Source organism: Camelus dromedarius, chromosome 6, assembly GCF_036321535.1.
Source record: "Camelus dromedarius isolate mCamDro1 chromosome 6, mCamDro1.pat, whole genome shotgun sequence".
Lineage (NCBI taxonomy): Eukaryota > Metazoa > Chordata > Mammalia > Artiodactyla > Camelidae > Camelus > Camelus dromedarius.
Window position 1 is genome coordinate 34,080,611 of NC_087441.1, and position 23,228 is coordinate 34,103,838.

General features: G+C 37.0%; 1 protein-coding gene across 4 annotated transcripts in view; it reads right to left on the reverse strand.

Moving 5' to 3' along the window:
* Positions 1 to 23,228, reverse strand: part of NKAIN2 (sodium/potassium transporting ATPase interacting 2) — an 850,734-nt gene that overhangs the window by 653,750 nt on the left and 173,756 nt on the right. The window contains exon 1 of one of the 4 annotated variants that reach the window (XM_064486724.1): positions 5,072 to 5,714. The exons of the other annotated variants lie outside the window; for them this stretch is intronic. Coding sequence (XP_064342794.1) covers positions 5,072 to 5,125 — 54 coding nt within the window. The 5' untranslated portion in view covers positions 5,126 to 5,714. Of the gene's footprint in view, positions 1 to 5,071; positions 5,715 to 23,228 lie in introns of those variants that run through there. 4 annotated transcript variants of the gene reach the window in all.

A 23,228-nucleotide genomic window follows, 5' to 3' on the forward strand; every position in this document is an offset into this window, starting at 1 on the left:
AGCTAAGGAGACATATATAAAATCCTAGAAGACGAATAAGTTAGACTGGAAAAATAGGAGAGGGTATTCTAAACAGCGCTAAGCGTAAAGATACAAACTCATGGAACGCCGCAGTTTGCGGAGAGAACAGGGCTTCCAGGGCCCGTCCAGCCTAAGACTGGGGTCAGAACTGCATCCTGGAGGCTGCATGGCCTGAGCTAAGGATTCTGGTCCTTATTTTACAGGTATCGAGGAGGCATTAAAAGATTTTGATCGGGTGAATGGCATGGTTGGATCTTAAGATATGTTTTTTTTTTCTTTAACTGAAGTAAAGAGTGTGAATGAGGGCAACAGAATGAGAAGTTAAGATACTAGGTAGGTGGTTATAAACCTCGACTTAGGGCAGTGGTGACAAGAAATGGAAAGGGGGAACCGAATCAAGAACCACTTGGAGTTCATTTGGAACTTGCAGCTGACTGAGCTGAGGTGGAGATGTGCGACGATGATGGGCAACGCCTGTGTCCTGCACACCCGCCCGAGTGGTTGACGACGGGGTCCCCTGAACGGGAGATTAGAGGAAGCATAAATGCCATGGGGGGCTCCTGTGGGCTATCTGTCGGAGAAGATGCATCCACCAGCAACTTTGATACAAGACTAAGTAAATACCAGAGGAGAGGCTAAGGTAGGGGCTGCAGACTGGAGAGCCTTCAAGCTGTGAGTAAGAACTACAACACCGAGAGAGGCCAACACAGGACAGGTGGAAAGTGAGCGAGTTGTCAGAAGACAAGCAGGAAGAGAAACAGAAGGGGCGGGAAGAAGGAGCTGAGGAAGAGGTGGATGGATAAATGAGGTGGCAGGAGGCTAAGAGCTGCAGAATCGGTGGTCTCAGGACTATCAGGGACCCCCACCATGGCTGCCGTGGGGCAGTGCGGACAGGAGGCAGGTCTGAGCGGCCCGAGCAGTGACGCAGTGAACGTGAGGTGAGGACACTGGGATGGCTCGTGTAGACGCCCCTTCAAGAAGCTGAGCTGAGGAAGGGAGCGGTGAAGGGACAGTAAGCAAAGCACATGGTGGGCTCAAGGTCTGGTTTTGTTCTAGGATGAAAAAGTTTTAACACGTTTACAGAAAAAGGCATCTGAAACAGTTTTGTGTGTGTGCATGCCAACACTGATCAGCAGTGTCTGTGTGAGCACAAGGTCAGGGACAGCTGTGGCGCCTGGACAGTCGAGTGCCTGCTACAAGCAGAGGAGGGGAGCAGTGGCAAAGATGTCCTAGATTCACCATTCTTTTCGAGGCTTACTCCAAATGTCTGGCATTATTCAAAGATGAGACACACTTTGGACACACCGTTAAACATTACAGCTTCCTAATTATAAAAGGAAAAGAGAATTGAAGAACCAGGTAATCTTGGTAAGGCATTAACAATCAACTGAGCTACTACAGAAATAAGCTTCCCTAGGAGCCAGTAAACTGGTTACTAGAATATTAGAGAAACACAAACATGAAGGCATTATTTTCCGAATTAATGTGTTTGAATGATCTCAAAAAAGGTTAAAAAAAATAAAGAACGCCACTCATTTGAGGTATTCATTCCTTGTGGGTTTTTTGTTTTGTTTTGTTTCAGTCATTTGCTGCTTTTTATCTAGACTTTGCTACAAAGAACCTGGGAGGGGGGTTCTCGAAACTGTGTGACGTTGTTTCCCAAGCACAGTGGGTACCCTGGGCTGGAACCAGAAAGATCCTCCTGTATCACAGATCGCAATCTCCTGTCTCATCTACTGCATGTCCCAGACAATCAATACTTAGCAGGATCTGTGAGGTGAGCACACACACACACACACACAAGAATGATGGCTACCTCAAATCCTTAACCTCAGAAACAGAGAAAAGATGGAGAGAAAAATGAGTCTATGTTAGTGAGCTGGAAACAAAACTACCAAGAAATTGGCCTCAGATTAGTTAAAGCCAAACTCGTTTCCCTGTACTCTAGATGTACTATACACACAGATCCCAGACAGCCTATCCTGAACGTGGGCCATTTAGAAAATAGATGCACACCAGTAATGAATCATAAAATATACTTGAGTAATTTAATTAGGAAACGCACTCTGTTGAAATGGCAGAGTTGTGAGTTCTTTTTAACTTTTCATAGTTATTTTCTGATAATCATGCATAATATCATATAAACAATTGATCATCTTAAAGCCTGTTATATCTAAAACTGATCATTTCAACATAAAAATAAGTCAATGAGTGTATATCAAACAAGTCCATATGTTATTTTATACAACTTCTTGCATTAATTTGTAGAATGTTTAATTTTTCCTCTTCCTTATTTTTAAAAAAATGTCTTCTCTGGCTTGAGAGGACTTGTTTTCACTATGCAGTGCAGCAGTGGGGGACACCCACGTTCAGCAGGTGTGTTTTCTACAATTCACTCTCTGCATTCTAGTTCATATTATTTTATAAAAAGCTACTCAATAATGTTAAAATATAAGTGATCTATATGTGTATGCTATTATATCTAGCAAAATTTTTGAGGGCTAACCTGGAAGGCCTGATTCAATATATAGAGTAAGTGTTTATTACTTCCTGAGTCAGGGGAATATAACCTACTGACTAAAATAAATGATACATCATGCTAAAAAAATTAATCAGAAAACTGGAAACTCTCTTTTTATACTAAAGATTATCTGGACACCGTCTGAGTGCAGGACATAGTTTCTCTCATTAACAAACCTTCAGTATCCCATTTTAAAAAACTAATTGTACCCCATAATCCCATTTATTTTTATTTTTTTTAACTTAAAACATTTTGCTTCCTAAGAGTTCTTAAGGATACTATAGTTCTACTGTGTCCCTAACATTAATTTCAGGCGGCTTTTCTGTATCAAGTTTTCTCCTTTTCTGATCCCACCTGGTACTCAACTAACAGAGGCTGCTCGTAAACTCTAGAAACCACACTTGTTCTTTTTCACAATAATGCTTAGCCCAACTATGTGGCTTTACATCTTGTAGCTCTTCAGTTTCAAAACTGTAATACAAACCTATAAGTGTCTTTTTTCAGCAACAGTAGTATTTGTATTTTAGCAGAGGTAATGAAAAACTTGTAAAGTTAATCTATACTGAAATGTTGAGAAAATCTCTAGAATCTCAACTTCTTTTAAATACGTTAATACTGTTAACACTAACATTCTTAAATAACGTAACAAGATGTGTTACTAACATCAATGAGTTAACATTTCAGAGGCATACATGTTAATATACAAATGAACAAAAGTACATGTAAAAAAACAAAATAAGGCATAGTGCAAGAGGATTTAATAGCTGAAAGGTAGAAGGTGATTATCAAATAAAATAAGGGGAAAATGCTTTGAAATATACAGTAAAACAGGCGGTATGCCAACACACTGGGAAAAGTGTGAATTGAAAGAGTAGTTAGGAAAAGTTAAGCCAGAGAGGTGAGACAGGAAGGCAAGCAAGCATAGTATCATTTAGCATATGTTTGTGTATCTGCATATGCATATATTTACATACACATTATATGATATACACACATTCTATAATACAATTACATATGTGCTATATATTAACACACACATTATACATACATGACATAATACATACACTTTATATGATATATATAGATATACACACACACACACATATTTTAACTAAAAAATCACGTAGCCACACACGTGTATGTAGGGGCAGCAGAGCCCATGACGCTGCAGCAGGTGTAATAAATGTGGCTGCATGTTTTCCTCACAAACTTGCCTGCCCTGCAAACCTCCCCACTGCTTCCGGGAATTCATGCAAGGCACTCACCCTCTGAAGTCTGTGGGAGGGCAGGAGAAAGAAAGGATGGGCAAATTAGCTATAATTGGATCTTATTAACTTAGTCATTTAAATTGCTAATCTGTTTCCAAGTAGGCTCATTTGTAGATAACTCATCTTTAGCTGACTGAACTTGGCTTTTCTAACCCGTGCTTGTAATTGGAAAAGAGTAGAATAAGTTGTCATTTATCCTTCTTTTATTTCATTTCAAAAATAAGTAAGTGGTCAAAAATGTCTAAACCCACTAGAATTGGAACTCAATTTTTTTATATCTACCCAGTTAAACAGTATGATCATGAAATGACTAGATTCTACATGCGTTCAATTAACTCTGAATCTCATGCAAATGTAGATGATGTAATTAAAGGCAGTAAATTAGGGGGAGGGGGAGAATTCCTCAATTAATTTCCCAGCAAAGGCATACAAAATATATGCTAATATAGCAAACCTGTAAGGCAAGAATATCTAAAAATTAATTTTTCTTTTTAAAACAAAACTTTACATCATCTCACAATGTATTCAAATATCAAATCATTATGTTGTGCACCTGAAACTAATATAATGTTGTATGTCAATTATATTTCAATTTAAAAAAAAATACAAATTTTTACACAATTCAAAAACTCAATAGAAAATGTAAGGTAAATAAACATAAAACTTGCATTTCTTTCTGAGTCACTTTTAGGAGAGAAAATCTCTGATGATTTTTGAAAAGAAAATATTCAGTGTATATACTCAGTTACTAAGAGATACAATGTGGGAAATGCATGTTATACAAATTGAAACGACATAATATAGGTAAGAATTCTGACTAGATTTCAAGCTTTTGAGAGGCCGTATCTTCAGGAATTACTTTATCCAGAATATAGTAGGTGCTCAACAAGTATTGGCTGAATGAATATTCTTAATTCATTAATTCACTTAATAGTCAATACAAAAGAAATGTTCTCATGTTAGTTTTTACCCTCCTTCAAAAGATTAAATAGTCCTCATACAGCAATATAATATATACCAAATCCTTTCCTGAAACATATAGAAGTTGGGGCAGAAAACTCAGTTTTTATGTTACTTCTATTTTAGCCTATTCTAAAGATACAAATACAAAAATTTAGAACATCGGGAAGTGTTGACCCTGATCTCCAATTCTGGAGAACTTACACACAGAGAAATGATGCTAAGATAATAGATCCAATAAAAGTTTCAAAACTCTATTCTAATATTAATATGCAAAAGACAATGAACAATGATATAATACCCATTCATTTTGGCAGGAAAAAGATTGCTCCTTCACTAGGAGAGAATGACCCATTTTCACACTGGCCTTTGAAAGCACGAAGAGTAAGTAACAGACAGCTTAGGTCCAGACGTATGCTTCACAGGATCTCCGGGAAAAAAGTCATCTCTGCTTCCTGCTGCCTTATGTGTTTGAATATTAGGAAGGGAACAGAGAGAGCACTCAAAGTGCTGATATTATCTCAAACTGAAGTGAACAACAGTATTACAGAGAATGAATGAATAAGCAATAAGCTGCCTGTCTTCTACAGCACCTAGGCTATTCAAGTTTACTATCATTTTAACAGCTTCCATTGAACATTGTTTTTCATCAGAATGAGTTTCTAGATATAACATCTCTAATATTAGATTACAATTTCCTCCAAATAGACACCCTTCTATTGAAATTGATCCAAAGTCTTTATCTTTTCTAGATGATCCATGATACTAAGTTTTTACTAAGATACCCCCTTTTTCCCCTACAAAATGACATTAAATACAGAGTGACCGAGATTTTACTACTCTAGAAAACAGACGCATGAGGATTTATTAAAAAAAAAAAAAATCTTATGTTTTCAAACTTGACAATTTAAATTGAACTGCAAGATCAAACACTCATAAAAGAAAACAAAAAAATTCACAGATTTTCATGATTCAAATGATTAAAAAATATTTCCTTCAGTATGCTTTCTTTTCACCTCCATAGTAAAGGAGTCAGGAATTATACTCTGAAAAATCAAGGAAATCTCACTTTAATATTGTATTTTAAGAGGTGGGAACGTTAGAACATTAAAATGGGAATGTTAAGACAAATCTCATGCCACTAACTGGTTACATTTTATGATGAGAAACTGTATCAGAGTGGGTAGGTGTGGTGTTTCCACAGGCATGCTGACAGGCTCGCAGTAAGTCCTCTAACTCTGATACAAGCACTGGGCATTTGCAGCAGTACAGACCTGGCTTCAAATACTGGCTCCAATGTGCACCTTAAACAGGCAAATAAATTAAAATCTCTGGTCTTTGGTTATTTAATTTATAAAAAAGAAATAATTAAAAAACTAACCTCACATAGATGCTGTAGGGACTTTAAAAGAAAAGGTATGTAAAGAATCTGAAACTACACCTGGAACAAAATAGATGGCCAAAAAGTTATCTCCGTAGCTGAGTGATGGTTGTGGCTGTTGGTCAGGGGTGGAGCAGAGGTGACTAATTTATGTATACAGAAGAGGCCTGTGGTCCAGGGAAGCAGCCTCAGAGAAAGTGATATATCAGTAACATCAGATAAAGTGATATTATTTGAGGGAAGAAAGTTGAGCAAAGAAATTTTATTTCAAAGTCAACTTAAAAATATAATTTCAGCTTCTTCAAAACTTATTAGCACTGTGGACAGTGGCATGAATTCATACAGCAGTTCAATCTCTTTTGAGCAAAAACTGATCACTGCTTTCAGGGAAAGCATGTACCAAACTGCCAAGTGAATCAAGGTACACCAAACATTGTATATAAATACATTTTAAAAATCCAGCAATACAATCATGTTTATGATTAACTAGTTCTTGACAGTACAATTTCTTGAAGCTGTAACAAATTTCCTCAAGAGTTGTAATTTTGCCAATTTTTCAAAAAAAATTGTTCCTGATCCCTTGGCCTTTCATTAATAATTACAAGAGAATATTTGGTTTCTTTTGCACATGTAAATTTTGCTAAGAGAGGTCTGATATTGGCACTTTTTACTCCATTTATTAAATAGTAGTAACCCCAAAACTGTTGCCTTAAAATTTTAAGATATAAAATTTAAAATAAAATTTAAAATTTAAAAATTGGGAAAGCTCTAAATAGTCTTTATGTTTTGTTTTGTTTTGTTTTGGTGGGGAGAGGTAACTCAGTTTACTTATTTATTCTTAGAGGAAGTACTGGGGACTGAACCCAGGACCACCTCACACATGCTAAGCATGCACTCTACCACTTGAGCTATACCCTCCCCTCTAAGTAATGTTTTTAAATTTGCAACTTGCTCTATAAATTGATCACTGAATCTACAGATCAGAGTTAAATATATATATATATTTATATATATATATAAAAGACAGAATTTTGACTAGGGAAACCTTAGTAGTATAGATTGATAGCACACCAAGAAGTGGTGAGATCACAGGTTGGGGGGAGATGACAGAGAGAAATTAAGAGAGACAGACAAAGAGGTTTATTCCAGGAGAGAAATTCAGTGATCACATCCATCCACAGTCCTGGTCACTACAGATCAGAGAACACCCAGTGTACTTAGGGGAATGCTTAACAATAGCACACCTGGAATGGTACTTTCTCAAGAGAAGAGCTCATAAATACTGACCCTTCTCTGAGATGCACAGGGTAAAATAAACGGAACATCTTTGGACTGATGTACGTACCAAAGGAGATGTTATCACTACTAATGACCCAGTCACAGCTAATGATTTTATGGCTAACCAGAGGCCTGGGTAGTTATGCTAAACTTACAGAACAGCTTTGCAGCACCTCATGATGGTTTTTATTCTCAGCTGAACCATTTAAAACGCGGTTCTTTTAATGAACTATGAAATGATCCAATAAGATCCTCTCAAGCATGAGTCAAGCTGTGTGACTTCATGGTGATGGGATTTAAGAAGCCAAGACTCAATGTGAAAATTTAAACGAATGACGAATTAAAACTTAAAACCTTAGAAAAACTATCAGAAATGTTGATAAATGTAATATAGTTTGGAGACGGAAAGGAGTTCACTCTACCTCTTTTTAAAAGCAAATAAACCTTTTCGTAAAAAAAGATTTTGGCCAAAACTAGCTTACAGTCTCATCTCTAAAACATCCACTGACAAAGGGAAGTGGGCTAACCATGTAACCATGGTGGGCTTATACCAGTCAGAATTTACCCTCATGAAAGAGTAAACATCTTTTTCCCTAAGCTGCCAACACCCAAATATAATGTGTATTCTATAAGCAAAGAAAGTGGAAGAAATGGTATTTGAGCAGGCAGACAGCATATGCCTTTCACACTTTGCTATCCATGATCCAAATTAAAATTTCCTTGAACATAATCTGGTAATATGAACCCAAGTCCTTCAAAGTACACATTTCATTGGAAAAGGAAATGTACTTCTAAAAATGTCATCTTAAGAAACTAATCAGATAAAGTGTAAAAAATCTACATAAGACTATTGATTTCAGAAATACTAAAAGTATCAAAAATAATGAAAATTTGAAAGAGGTATGTTAAACAAATAATGGGATGTTTATACTGTTAAATAAAATGTAGGCTTACAAAATAATGACATAAAAATTTGATCATAGTTTGTTAAATAATACTAAAACTGTTTAATTCAAATATATGCTCTAAAACCAAAATCAAAAAAAAAAAAAAAAAACAAAAAACCCCAAGATTTTTGACATCAAAAGCCAGGGGTAACTTATTTTCTTATCTATACTTTTTAAAATTTTCTACAGGATTTTTGATATGCATATTTTAATCATGTAACAAACAATGGGAAGGAAGGGAGAGAAACAAGAAACTTCTAAATACTAAAGGCAGTAAGTTTATATATTTTATAATAGCAGAGGATTGTAAATAATGTCAATGTCCAACATTAGAAGCCTTGTTGGGGAAACCTGTAGAAACATTGGTATAGAAAGATGATCACAACATATAATTGAATGAAAAGAGTATGTGACAATACTGTAGACTTTGCACATTGCCATTTTTGTTTTATATGTATTTGTAGGTAGATATTATCTCTAATGGTAGGATATCCATAGGTCTATTTTATTATTTAAATTTTTCCTTGTACTCTAATTTTCATACAATGAATGTTAATTTTATAGTTCTCTATTATTTGTTGAAAAAAAAGGGAAAGTTTGCTAAGTAAAAAAAGGGGTTTTTTCCTTGTTTAATGGAAAGAACAGATTAAAAAGGAGAATATGCAAATTGTATTAGTTTTCTATTTCTGCTGTAGCAAATTACTACAAATGTAGTGGCTTAAAAATATGAATTTATTATCTCATAGATCTATAGGTCATAAGACCAACAAAGACCCCTCAGACTATCATCAAGCTGTCCACAGGGCTGCATTCCTTTTTAGAATCTAGAGGATAATTCCCTTTCCTTGCTTCTTCCAACTTCTAGAAGCCACCTGCATTCACTGACTTAAAGCCCTTCTTCCATCTTCAAAGGCACCAAGGTCACATCTGTCTAATCCTTTGTCTGTGACTGTATCTCTCTCTGATCTTTGCTAGGAAAGGTTCTCTACCCTTAAGGACTCATGTGATTAGACTGGGCCCACAAGGATAATTTTCCCATCTCAAGTTCTAGAACCTTCATCATATCTGCAAATCCCCCTTGGCATGTAAGGTAACACATTGACAGGTTCTGGAGATTAGAAAATGGACAGTCTTTGTGGGACTATTACTCTGCCCACTACACAAATTATCAGGAATGGCTGTTTTAAATATGGTTGTTACCAATAAAACTTAAATTTACAAAGAAAACAACTCATTCACTAACTCCTCCTTGCCTTCCCTCATCCTAGGTTTCTCCTATCTTAAAGATATGAAAAAGGATGAACATATCTATGTAAATCTCAGAACCTAAAGACTTCTAGACAAAAGCATAGGATAAAACCTTTGTGATTCTCGGTTAGGCAAAGATTCCTTAAATAGTCAAGAAAAGAACAGTCTATATAAGAAAAAAAATTGATAAATTATACCTCATAAAGTTAAATATTTATTCTTCATAAACACTATTCAGAGAATGAAAAGACAGTCTCGTAATATTTACAAATGAATATTTCACAGAAGACTTGTATGTAGAATACATGAAGAACACTCAGTCTCAGAGTAAAATTTCCAATTAAAAATGGACAAAATATTTGAATAGACAATTCACCAAATAAGGACTATAGCAAGTAACACATAAAAGATATTCAATATCATTAGTCGTTAGGGAAATGCAAATGAAATCAAAATAAGATACCACTAGACACCTGTTTAAATGGCTAAAAACTAAGAAGACTGAACATTTCAAGTGCTGACAAGGAGTCAGATTACCTACAACTCTCATACACTGCTGGTGGGAAAGTATTTCATAAAAAGTAAAGCATAAATACCATATAGCCCAGCCTACCATCCCTAGGTATCTACTTAGGAGAAAAGAAAGCATACATCCATAAAATAATGGTATAGGAATATTCATAAAAGCTTATTTTTTGAAATCTCCAAACTGGAAACAACCCAAATGTTCATCAACAGGTGACTGGATAGACAAATGTGGTATATCCATGGAATGGAATAATATTCAGCAGAGAAAAAGACTGAACTCTTAATATGTATAACAATATAGAATGGGTCCCAAAATCACTATGTTGAGTGAAAGAACCCAGACAAAAGCAGAAGTAATCCCATGATTCCATTTGTATTAAAATTCTAGAAGTGGGAACTATATAGTCACACAAAGGATCGCTGTTGTTATTCCAGGGGTGGGGATTGGTGAGATTACAGGGTAGGAGAACAAAGGAGCACAAAGAACCTTTTGGAGGTGATGGGTAGGTTCCTTATGTTGATTGTGGTCATGGTTCTAAGGCTGCATATACATGTCAAAATGTATCAGACAGTGTAATTTATGTACATTTTATTTCAGGTCAACTACATATATCTAAATTAATTGTTTAAAAACAAATAAAAAAGATAGGTTTCTATATGAATTGAGGGAAAAATAGATGGTCAAACAACTTTTCACAGGTTTGAATTATCCTGTGTGTAATGGGGAGCCTACTGAGATTGATAAAAAAACTGAAGTGGTCTGATCAGACCACCAAGGAATATACCCTGAAGGAAGCGTGTGGATTTTGAACTTGAATGGCAAGAATGTGGTACTAGGAACATACTAGTTAGAAAGGATGTACAATTCTTTAATTAAAATCTGATGAAGGTTAAGTTAAGCAGGGCCAATGGAAAAAGTGAGGGAGACTGATTTGAGCTATAGTCATAAAGTTTAAGAATTCAGTCTATAAGAATTGATGACCCATGAAACCTGAGGGCGTTTGGAGAGTGTTAGATCAAAGATGTACTAAGTTTGGAAGGCTCAGTACATGACAATTCCACAAGACTGGGGTATAAAACAAGGCTGAGGAAGGGAGATAATGATTGAGGTTTTGCACATGTTGAATGGATCAGGTGAAGGGATGATACTCAAACAAGACTAGCAGTCAGTGAAAAATATGAGTGGAAGTTGGGACAGAAATGTAGATTGGGGAATAAATACTTAATAGTTCAAAATAGAAGGAAGGATGACATCATTCAGGTAGAGTGTATACATCTATCAAAATTCATCAAATTATATATCTAACATATATGTAGTTTACTATACAGGAACCATACTACAATAAAGGTGTTAAAAAAAAAAAAGCTCTTCAGTAGGAAAAAAAGAAAAAGAAAACTGTGTATATGCCACCAGAAGTCTGATAATTTCCTGATATGGAAGAACTGTTCTGATAAGAAGTGGTGACACTAATGAATGTCACTTTTTGATATTGTATAATTAAATGCGTCAAAATTTGGAAGATCTATATAACTCAATGAAACAGTATTTCCCAAATGGAAAAAAAAAGGTAGAGTGTGTAAAACAGAAATAAAAGATGACCTCCTATTTGGGGCTCCAGAAAACATCATTAAGGGTTGGGTGGGTGAGTGGAGACAGAATTCAGCCAACACGAGAAGGTGGACCAGAGAAACAGGAGAACCAAAGGAGGAAGAGATGCTCAACAATGGGCAGACGGAAGCCAACTGGTCGTGAGGCAAATTTTCTGGATTTAGCAACAGGTGGTCATTACGAACTTTGTGAGAGCAGTCGCCATACAACCTTATGAGCAGAATCTGGTCAAAAAGAATTTAACCAACAAACTAGAGTTAAGGGCAGTAAAAAGTGGAGATGCTGAAGAGGGATTACTCTTTTAAAATGTATTAGTAAGGAGGTCAATAAAAATTATATAAGAGTAAAATAAATTATGACATCATCCTGAAGATTAAACCTGTATGACAAAATTAAAAAAACACAGTTGCAGCCATTTTCCACTTTGTTTTTTTTTTTTTAAACACAATTACTAAGAACAGAAAGAATCACTTTAAGTGCTACCACTCTAGCAGTTACTCTACTAAATAATTTGACTGGTTCCTTATTATGTTCCAGTCACTACTGTAAGCACACATAAGCTTTACTTTTCAAAAAGCCCCTAGATGTACAAACCATTTTTATCCCTATTTCACAAGTGAGGGGATTGAGGCAAAGAAAGGTTAAGTAACTTGTCCACAGAAGGTGACAGAGCTCATGTTTGAGTCCGAGTAACACTCTCAGCTATGACACTAAAATATAATTATTATTTGAAAGGGCTCTGGTATGACACACCCAACTCATTCAATAATTTGTCCCTAGGATTCTCTTAAATCTACAATGAAAGCATACAAAATAATTTACCTATAACATTAAAATATAAAGAAAGAAATGTAAAAAATTCACCGAGGCCAAGCTATGAACTACTGAAGTGATGCTCATTCAGTTATTATTTCATACTTTACTTTGACCACCAGTATTGAGAGTAGGTTAGACCCCTGTCAATGAAAAAAGGCCCAGGGACTACTCTGATCTGTGTTCAGGGGAGAGTAAGGTCATTTTTACAAAGTCTTTGACTCCTTCAGTTCTGCAGACAGCAAGCTCTCAATTAGAAATGAGAGTGATCTGCTCTGATGTTCAGAGGGAAATGTCTGTTTCTCACCAAAGAAAGTGTACTTCCTTGAAATTTTAAAGGACAGATTGCATAGTTTGGGTTCTGTAAGAGGCTGACTCAAAACCTGGGATGTTCACTTAAACATCAAGCCAATGGTATACTTCAGATGCCAGTCTTGTTTCTTGGATGCGCTCTGGCTTTGGGATGAAAAGGGGAGATGCCCTATTTAAAGGCTCATGCTCTACCTTGCATGATGACATTGTTCTGAAGAGATTTCATGTAGTCAGACTATTGGAAGATACTACTTTCTACAGAAGATTACCTGACTTTGTATATTCCTATTAAATCAACTTAATTTCTTTGCTGACTGAATAATCTCCATCATCACCCGTGACAATTCTGTATGTTGTTGTAAAAAAAAAAAAGTCAAGTAGTTTAATATGGAAATGTTAGACTGGCTGTTCTCAAAATTATTTGGTCTTAGAACCCCTTTGTAGTGAGGATCCAAAAGTGGTTTATTTAAGTTATATATATTGAAATTTACCATATCAGAAGTTAGAAAATTTTAAATACGTATTTAATAACAAAAATAAACCCACTATATATTAACGTATTTATGAAAAAAATCTGTTTTCCAAAATTAAAATAGGTGAGAAATCAAGGAAGACATACAAATGATCAATAGACACATGAAAAAATGCTCAATATCACTAATTATCAGAGAAATGCAAATCAAAACTACAGTGAGGTATCACCTCACACCAGTCAGAATGACCATCATTCAAAAGTCCACAAATGACAAAGGCTGTGGAGAAAAGGGAACACTCCTACACTTCTGGTGGGAATGCAGTTTGGTACAGCCACTGTGGAAAACAGTATGGAAATTCCTCCAAAGACTAGGAATAGACTTACTGTATGACCCAGGAATCCCACTCCTGGGCTTATATCCAGAAGGAACCCTACTTCAGGATGACACCTGCACCCCAATGTTCATAGCAGCATTATTTACAATAGCCAAGACATGGAAACAGCCTAAATGTCCATCAACAGGTGACTGGATAAAGAAGATGTGGTATATTTATACAATGGAATACTACTCAGCCATAAAAACTGACAACATAACGCCATTTGCAGCAACATGGATGTTCCTGGAGAATGTCATTCTAAGTGAAGTAAGCCAGAAAGAGAAAGAAAAATACCATATGAGATCGCTCATATGTGGAATCTAAAAACAAACAAACAAACAAACAAAGCATAAATACAGAACAGAAATAGACTCATAGACATAGAATACAGACTTGTAGTTGCCAAGGGGGCAGAGGGTGGGAAAAGATAGACTGGAATTTCAAAATTGTAGAATAGATAAACAAGATTATACTGTATAGTACAGGGAAATATATACAGGATCTTATGGTAGCTCACAGAGAAAGAAATGTGACAATGAATATATATATGTTCATGTATAACTGAAAAATTGTGCTCTACACTGGAATTTGACACAACATTGTAAAATGATTATAAATCAATAACAAATGTTAAAAAAAGAGTAAATAAATAAAATAAAATAGGTGAGAAAAAGTGTTATATTTTTCTATTTTTTGCATATCTTAAAATGACAGGATTTAATGAAAGGAATTCCAATTCTCATATTTGGTTCTCCAAGCCACTTGCCATTTTGGTTGAAGATAATATAGAAAATCTAGTTTCACAGACATGTGGTTGGTAAAGGAACATCAGAATAGCCTTTTAATATGTTTGCTACTACATCAAAAATTGAAAGTAGCTTTTTATAAAGTTAAGTTGCAATGCTGATCTGAAATTATATTAGTAACTTTTTTTGTAGCATGAAAAGTCAGTTGGTACATCTTGCACTTTGAATGGATTTTTTTTCATCCATGAATAACTTTGTAATATCCTGCATTGGTAATTGGAAAATAATGGTTTGCTGAATTATGTAGGTTTTCCAAAAGATAACTCATTTCATTTAACAATATTTAAAAGTCATATTCAGTAATATTACCTTCCATCTCATCATAAGGATCTACAACTACTAGGAGGCTGTCAAACTCATCATGGCAGAGACATTTTCCAAAACTGAAAAACTGAACACTCAAACTGTATCACTGACAACAAATACCGTCTTCCTTAAAGTCACAAATTTACTTTGTCCATTTGCAAGAAAATGTCTGAAAATAGCCAAGTCTAAATAATCATTGCATGTCTGTCAATCGGTTTTCAAGTAAAAGTGGCATGTGATATGGGGGAAAAAATTTGTCTTGTTCAGTTCGCTACTCAAACAACCGCACGAGTGTTTTACCTCCAGACAATCATACTTCAGTACACGGCCAACGTGTTTTATGCATGCTTTCCATTTTGTCACACAGAATATTAAGATTAAAAGATGTTTACTCAAGGGTTAAGGATTAACAAATTTATAATTTCTGCTGCTTTGTCAAGGATTTCAGTGAAATGCCTTTTTCTAAACACAGTGTTAACACATGGTGGTAAAGAACACAGTGACTAGTGCAGTTTGATGCCACTGCCTTGATTCATGCTAATGTGACTGTGTCATTGTTCCTTTTTGCAACATCAGTACCAATGTCAACAAGGTGAATAAGGAAACGTCTCAGTATTAATAGGAAAACAGTTCGGGCTTCCTGGCTCCCTTGAAAGGTCCACAAATCATACTTTGAGAACTGCCATGAGACCATAACAATAAGTGAGTGAGTCTACGTATGTATAGTACTGCTAATCCCGTATTTGACGACTCTGATTTTAAATTCTTGAGTACTGAAGAGGGGTACAAAAAGGACACCATCCCCTTTAAATTGCTTACGTCTATTTGTCAGGACACAAGAACTGTTAGTGAAATAGAGCAAGAGATTTATGGGCAAGTGCACCCACTGTGAGCGTGTGAGCGTGTGTGTGTGTGTGTGTGTGTGTGTGTGTGTGTGTGTATGAAAGACAGAAAAAGATGGAGACTGCAGACACTTTCCAAAATGGACACTTCCCAAAAACCACTGGGAAAGTGGTTTTAAAGCCTCCTCAGTACCATGTATTGCCTGGATTTATTCACAAATATTCTTATTATTTGCTTTATTAAACAACCAAAAACAATTAAATGTAGAATTAGGAAAGCTGACTGCACCTAACCATAAGCTAACTTCTGCTTGAGGTATAAGGAGTAGTGTGGACATATAAACAGTGAAAGTCACAAGTACCCATCCGGAAAAAGAATAATCTACAGGTCTCAATGCTGAGGGAGAAAGATAGGGCATTGCAAGGCATGGAGTGGTAGAAGCAGCTGGACCTCTTAAGCTGCCACCTAGCACTGTTTCCACACATTTGTGAAGGAAGCACCCCATCTGTGGTAGGACAAGCAATAAAGCAGACTACTCCGGACTTTGAGTCTGCCATAAAATGCAATAATCACCTCTGATGAATGTTCACCATTTATATATGCAAAACATAAGTTCTCTGTATCAACTGAAAAGATGAGGCAGGTAGATAGGTAGATAACAAGTAGACTGGGGACTCTTCTTCAGAGAGACACAAAGAGAAGAGAGAGACAGACAGAGACAAGAAAGAGACAGAGACAGAAGAGACAGAGGCAAGAAAGAAGAGATACAGAAAGAGAGAGGGCACTGAGGAGTAGGCACCCCAGATTAAACCAGAGAAGGGAAAGAACAAAGCTCTGCATTTCAGGATTACAACAGCTCAGCGTAAGTTTGTAATCAGCCTTAATTTTGACACATCTAGTGGAGTCCAGTATTATGTTTTATTTCTTTTAAACCTGAATGTATGTTTTTCTTTCATAGGCAGAGATATGGAAAACCATCTTAAAACACATGCGCAAACCTCACGGTAAGTTTATCACCTTTTCTCCAAGAAGAGCCACAGCGACTGGCCACATGCCACGGTGCCCATCTGTTAGCTTGAAGGGCCTCCCTGAGGATCGCCTGTGCTATTGTTCACCTGGGCTGCGTTAACCAGTTTCCCTGATCTGGCCGGTCAAGTGTCTGTTTTAGCGTGTCCTCTGGTGCCCAGACAGCCATCTAGCAGGGTCACTTTTCAGGATGACACAGATAAGATTTAAAGCTTGACCCAATTTCTAGTGATTGAGTATCTCCTTTAGAAGCAAGGGGATCAGCACGAGTTTTGATAAATATGCATCAAGCAAACACACTTTGCCACAGTCCCGGCTACTTCTAAATTACTGACTTCTTAATGGGATTTGTGCTGATTCTCTGAGACTGCTTCCCACAGCCCATCTCCTCTCCTACACAAAGGGCTGTGGGGCACACCGAGTTCTCTAGGAAATAAAAGATACAACAATGCCTCTCACATTGACAAAGATTCTCTAATATTTTAGAAAGAGACCCACATAATATAGATTTTCTCTTTTTCTAAAAGAAGACATGACCTACGATTACCTGGTTCTCTTTGAACAGAAGTGTTTACGTTTTGTTGGGTTTGTACACAGGTTCTACTCTTTAGTTGTTAAGAAAAAAGGAACTGGCGTTTGTAAACATACCCGGGGCTGGCAGGCAGTGTGCACAGAGCATGGAGGAAAGATGAGCAGGCGTGAGATGAAAGATCACATTTTCCAGTTGACACCATTCAAATCATCTGACCAAAGCAGAGCCATTGGAGAGCTTGAGTTTAAAAACACAACAAAGCCTGGGGTTCTTCACCCCAGCTGTACCTTCTGCCCTGGGCTGACACGTGGGTCATCGCTGGGTCAGCATGGCCAGCAGGACATGGTGGACAAGGGTTTTAAACAGGGTATGGTCCCATGTGCCACTGTCCATTTGCTCTTTATTGAATTGTCAGGTGCACAGCTCCCTTTCAATCTTTTATCTGTATTCATTTCTTTGCGTTTTTACCTGTGATCCCCAAACTCAAAGCCCCAGGGACACAAGGACACAGAGTTGGCAGAGTAGAGTGCGGGTCAGTGGGGTGGAGACACCCCAGTGCTCTCTTTCCCTGTGTTCTGGGCAAACAGATTCAAAAAGCATTGACCCAGGGATCCAACTTGGTCTTTTGAATCTTAAAAAAAAAAAAAAAGAGTCAATAAAGATGACAGACTCTGGAGTCAAAATGTCTGGTTCAACTTCCAGCTTGTTCATATACTTACTAACTGGGTGACCTTAGAAAAGTGACTATCAAGACTCTAAAGACTTGCTATGCCCATCTGTAAAGTGGGGTTAATAATAAACCCCTTGGGGAGAGGATTAAATGAGATAATATATATGTGTTCAGCATTTCACTACTTACCAGTCAAGAGAGAAAAGAGAGGGAGAGAGAGGGGAACAGGTAACAGTGAGGGAGTGCGAGAGAAAACTGGTGCATTCCAAACTGCTTTTAAATATAATTTTGTTAAATAAATTCAATTTCTCATTTATTCTCTGATAAATTCAGAGAGGCATTTTGTGTAAAAATATACAGATGCAATATAAACACACTCAAATCTAACTTTAAAAAGCACATAATGTAAAACACACTCAAATCTAACTTTAAAAAGCACATAATGTAAAATAACTGTAATAAAATATACATATTTACTAAACTCCAACCAGCATCTATGCCAGTAACCAAGTAGGGGTAGGGAAACACCCACATGCTTTAAATTAGTGGCTTTTACAACATTTTTAACTATGGCCCACCAAAAATACACTGTATGATGAACAAATAAGATTTTTAAAACCTGAAACTAAAGTTCCACGAAACCATCACTACACTTGTTAAATGTTTTATTTTAAAATTCTCTGTTCTATTTTGGTATCTTCTATAGTTTCATTTTGGAAAATGTGGTTATGACCCAGTAAACTGATATCATGATCCACCAATCATAATTTGTGATGTGTGTATTTTTCAACTTTAATCCATATTGTCAAAATGATTAGCCTTTGATGTGGCCTGAACAAAAACAAGCCCCACAATCATCAAATCAAGCACTTCAAGTATTACTGACGTCTACACCAGAGAGCTTAAGGGATGCAAAAAATTCGCATTTCACTGATGAAATAAGAATTGTTCAATATAAGTGATGTGTTAGAATGATGTGCCCGCCCATCAGGCTGGCGTGTTCAGACCCCCATTAGCCCTGTGTCCCTCTATGTCAAGGACGCTTTTTCACCCGACCCCTTGTAGGGTAAGCCCTACAGTCGGCTATCCTCTTTATAACGCAAGTTCCTGACTTCAGCTTTGATTGTCCAGGCATCCGCGTCAGAGGTATCCACTTCCAAGATGGCGATCTTCAACTCACTGCCAGTCTCTGGACCAGACAAAGAGCAAGCCCTCCCTCCCAAGTGCTCCAAATTTGCTTAGGTCAGTTAACTAGAGCTATGTTACTCACAACATTCTGCTGAGAAACTCAGAATGGCTTCTCTTAATTTCAATGGCCCATACCCTCTTCTGATAAAAGATTTCTTTTTCCTTTTGGAGAGTTGAGTTCTGCTCTCCTAAGTCCACTTGGTTGGAGTGTCCTGACCCCACTCCCAGCTTCAGGCCTGTGTATGGACACTGGAACACTTTACTCCGCCGGGTCCAATTAGAGGCAAGTATCGATTTGTGCTAGAACAATTAGAGAACAACAGCTCTGAATTCGCAAGCACTAAGGGCACAACTCCCCTGGGTCTCAGAGGAAAGGACAGGAGAGGAAAGAGGAAAGGGAGAATTGATTTCTAATGTTCTTTCATGTAGCTTTTTTGGCTCAGCGGGACCTAGTGCCAATTTTCCTTTTAAACTTCTTAGTTTTGTGAGCCCATAAAATCCTACCTTTTACATTTTAAGCTAAACTTGAGTTGTGTTTCTATCGGGAGAAACCGAAAGAGTACGAATGCACCCCTCCTGTCCTCCACTCCCTGAGGCTTACAGAGTTACATGCCAACTGGACATGACAGCCTGTCCCTGCACAGGCTGGCTTAGGGCCACTCAACAACTCTCTCCCACAAGTGCTGGGACCTCCATCTCAGTGTGCTCAGCGTGGCTTGAAAAAGCCAGGAGTGTTGAAACCTTGCTCAGGACATAGCTCTTCCCTGGAATATGTTCCTGTGTAAATTTTACTTGTTCTCAAAGTCCCTGCAGGAAATTCATCTTTTCGAAAATCTCAACTATCCCTCCTCTAGGGAGCACCTCAGAGCTCCCTCTTGAAACACTGCGAGGCTTTTAAATGTCTGTGACATAGCACATGTCACATATAAAATGATACATACAGAAAACTGTATAATGTGCATATAAATATGTTAAATTTAAATAAAGTTCAAACACGTTAACTTTTCTAAGAACACATTTACAGCAGTATGTTTTAGACAGTTGCAAATGTGTGTAGTCATCCCATACATTTTTTTTGTAAAAAAAAAATTGACAAAAATATTCAAGGAAGAATTTATGTGTCTAGATAAGTGGAAATAGGTTATTCCGTTTTCCTGAACATTCTTTCAATTTTTATTTACTTTTGAAACAGAGTGGTCGATAAACGTCTGTTCTTTCATTCCCTTCCCCTTTTCAGCCTGCTTTTCCTTCCTTCTTCTTTTTCTTTTCCTTTTGAACGTCCCTCCTTCTTCGAATTTTATTGCTGGCAAGTAGTTATTCAAGTAAGTTCCCTTCTTTCTCATAAATATGTCTTTGAGTGTTCCTGGGCTTCAATAAACAGATATGATTCTGACTGGTTCTTCATGCATCAGAACAGGACCACAACCACACCACCCAAGTGGCTACAGCAGGGCCCCAAAGGAGACTTGAGATGGGCGTAGCAGCCAAATAGTTTTTCTAAGATACTAAATGTGGTTCATGTACCCATTATGGGAAAGCATTTACCTAACAAAGTTAATGACTAAGAAAATAATTAGCAGATGTTACTACTTGCTTTGGAATTAGCTCAGTGTTCTAGTCCACACAAATTATGGAAATGCACACAGAAGTCCACACACTCTCTCCATGAACTTCCAGCTCTAGTCAGTATTAGAATTTCCTATCTCAACTTCCAGTCCAGTTCAGCATGCTGTCTTTGATGTCTGGAGCTCTGGCCAAAGCCTCAGAGTGATCCTCTGCCTCACTGATACCTGGGCATCATTGGATGTCCCACTGCTGAGGTCCAGTCCCCCTCTGGGATCCCCGCGGCCCCATTTAGAGCCCCTGCAGCCGTACTACTGCCCTGAGAAGGCTGCACCCTTTGTACACTGTCTTAGTCACTTCTCTCAATCTCTGAAGTCAGCAGGCAGAGGCTGTGGGTACTTCCCCCAACATCCCATCTGTTTGGCCCAACAGGATATATTCTAGGTCATTCTCACTTACTTTGCCACATCTGTCCTGTCTCGGTGTGTTAAAAAAAAAAATCACACATCTTATCAATGTCCCTAAAGACAAGATACCCAGTTACTTAAACAGTATCAGACACACATTAGTTACCCCGAAGAAATGTTTTTGGTAAACAAGGGAATTTCATCAGAAAGTTCTGGACAAGCCTGGCATTACCAAAGATGAGAATGTCCAGTGGTAGGAGATGACAGCACCATCAAAGGTGGTATTTGGGTTCTTTAATGTTGAGCACATATTAACACAATCTTTATGCATATATAGCCAGGGCAAGAATACAATATTAATTTTGAATATGTAAGATCATTCAATTTTACCATGAGTGCCTTTTAGAAACTATTAACACATGTAAGTGTCCAAATTTATGCCATCCATTAGTAAGTCTCCAAAAACGTGACTCTGGATCTCTATCTACAACCCTGATCTTACTCTTCTTTCCACAGATGAATGGCAATTAAATGAATCTTGGTGCCTCATGTTGGTCTTTTAAATAATAAAATATTATTTCCACAAAGAACAGTGGAATTTACCTGCTTCAGATCAAAAAGGGATACCAGAATAATTCTGAAAGGAGTGTGGGGAGAAAGTCCAATCATGAGGTCATTTTACCCACTTGGCTAACATCATGCTCCAAGCGGGGCCACACGTCCTTGTGTTCTTTATAACTCGCATCAGAGCTGAAGTTGGTCCAGCATGCCAGCAGAGCACTGCTCACAGCTTAGAATGCAGTGTGGGCAGTTCAAAGCCTGCCAAAGTCTATTTATAATCCATATGAAGGCCTGTCTCATTCTCAGTGGATTTGCAAATTCAAACACAGTATAATACTGCAAAGGTTGTCAATTCTTTCACTAAGCTGTTTTCATGATTACTCTTCTAATTCTTTTTTTTACAATAAGCAGAAAAATGTAGCACTTCTTCTGGATGAAGCAAAGGTAAATGAGAATGAGCCCTGCAAGCCAGGCCAGGTTTTGAACTACCTTAAACGCCAAAGTAATGCAGGTAGAACCTAAACTCTAGGGCCAAAGCAGATCTATGGAAGACTCAACTGCTGATGATATGCAAGATGGATTATGGTTGGGATAACACTTAAAAAAATAATTCAGGAAAAAATGACAGTCTGAATTAAGTGAGTAGTTAAAAAAAAAGAAGAACACGGATAGGAGAATAAATTTAAAAACAAAGAGGAAGACTTGGTTCTTTGTCATTTCTTCAGTCATCAGCACCAGCACAAGGTTTTCTCTACTTCTTCCTAGACCTGTTCATATATATGTTCATATATATTTATTTAGTTGGAACATTAGTGGACTATTTTTAGAAAATACTCTGATTATTAAAAAAAAAATAAGATGTCTATAAATAGCAAGCAGTGTATGAAATTCTGCCACGAAGGAAGATGTCAACTTAAGAAACAGTATGTTACCTGGTCTTGTTTGTGACTGTTGAAAGTATTTATATGAAAATATTTATATGCAAATGAGTTAATTGTCTTAATAGTTCTAAGATAACTGCATTTCTAATATAATTGACCTTACTAGCTCATCTCTACTCCAAAACTGCCCACCTCCTTTGCCACTTTCTCTTTATAGACATAGCTTTAGTCACAGTTTTCAGAACTAAATAGTTCTTTACGTAGTCTAATTTCTAATCTGACACTCAAAAGCCATTCCCTTTAATGAGCAGAAATGAAGGGAAAATAAAATATACAAAACAAAGTTACAAGGCAACGAAAACCCAGGTTATACTGGGAGATTCTCAGCATCACTAGATGGTATCTCCAATGTGGCCTGATCTAGAGCATTCTGAAATGATGTCTCATCACATGTCAATACTAGTGAAACCAAAGCATGAGGTTTTAATATCCTGACCACCTTTTATGTGCCAGGCTGTGTGCTAAAGGCTGGTGATTTAGTATTTACTTCAATGACAAACAAGTAGTTTACCGTTATGGATTTTTTACATTTTAATAAAACAGAATAACAATTAACCAAGGAATCACACTATGATGAGACAGAGGATACCTCATAGCAGTGTCACTAACTAACAATAAGTGTTTTGTCCTTCTGGTGTAATTTTGTA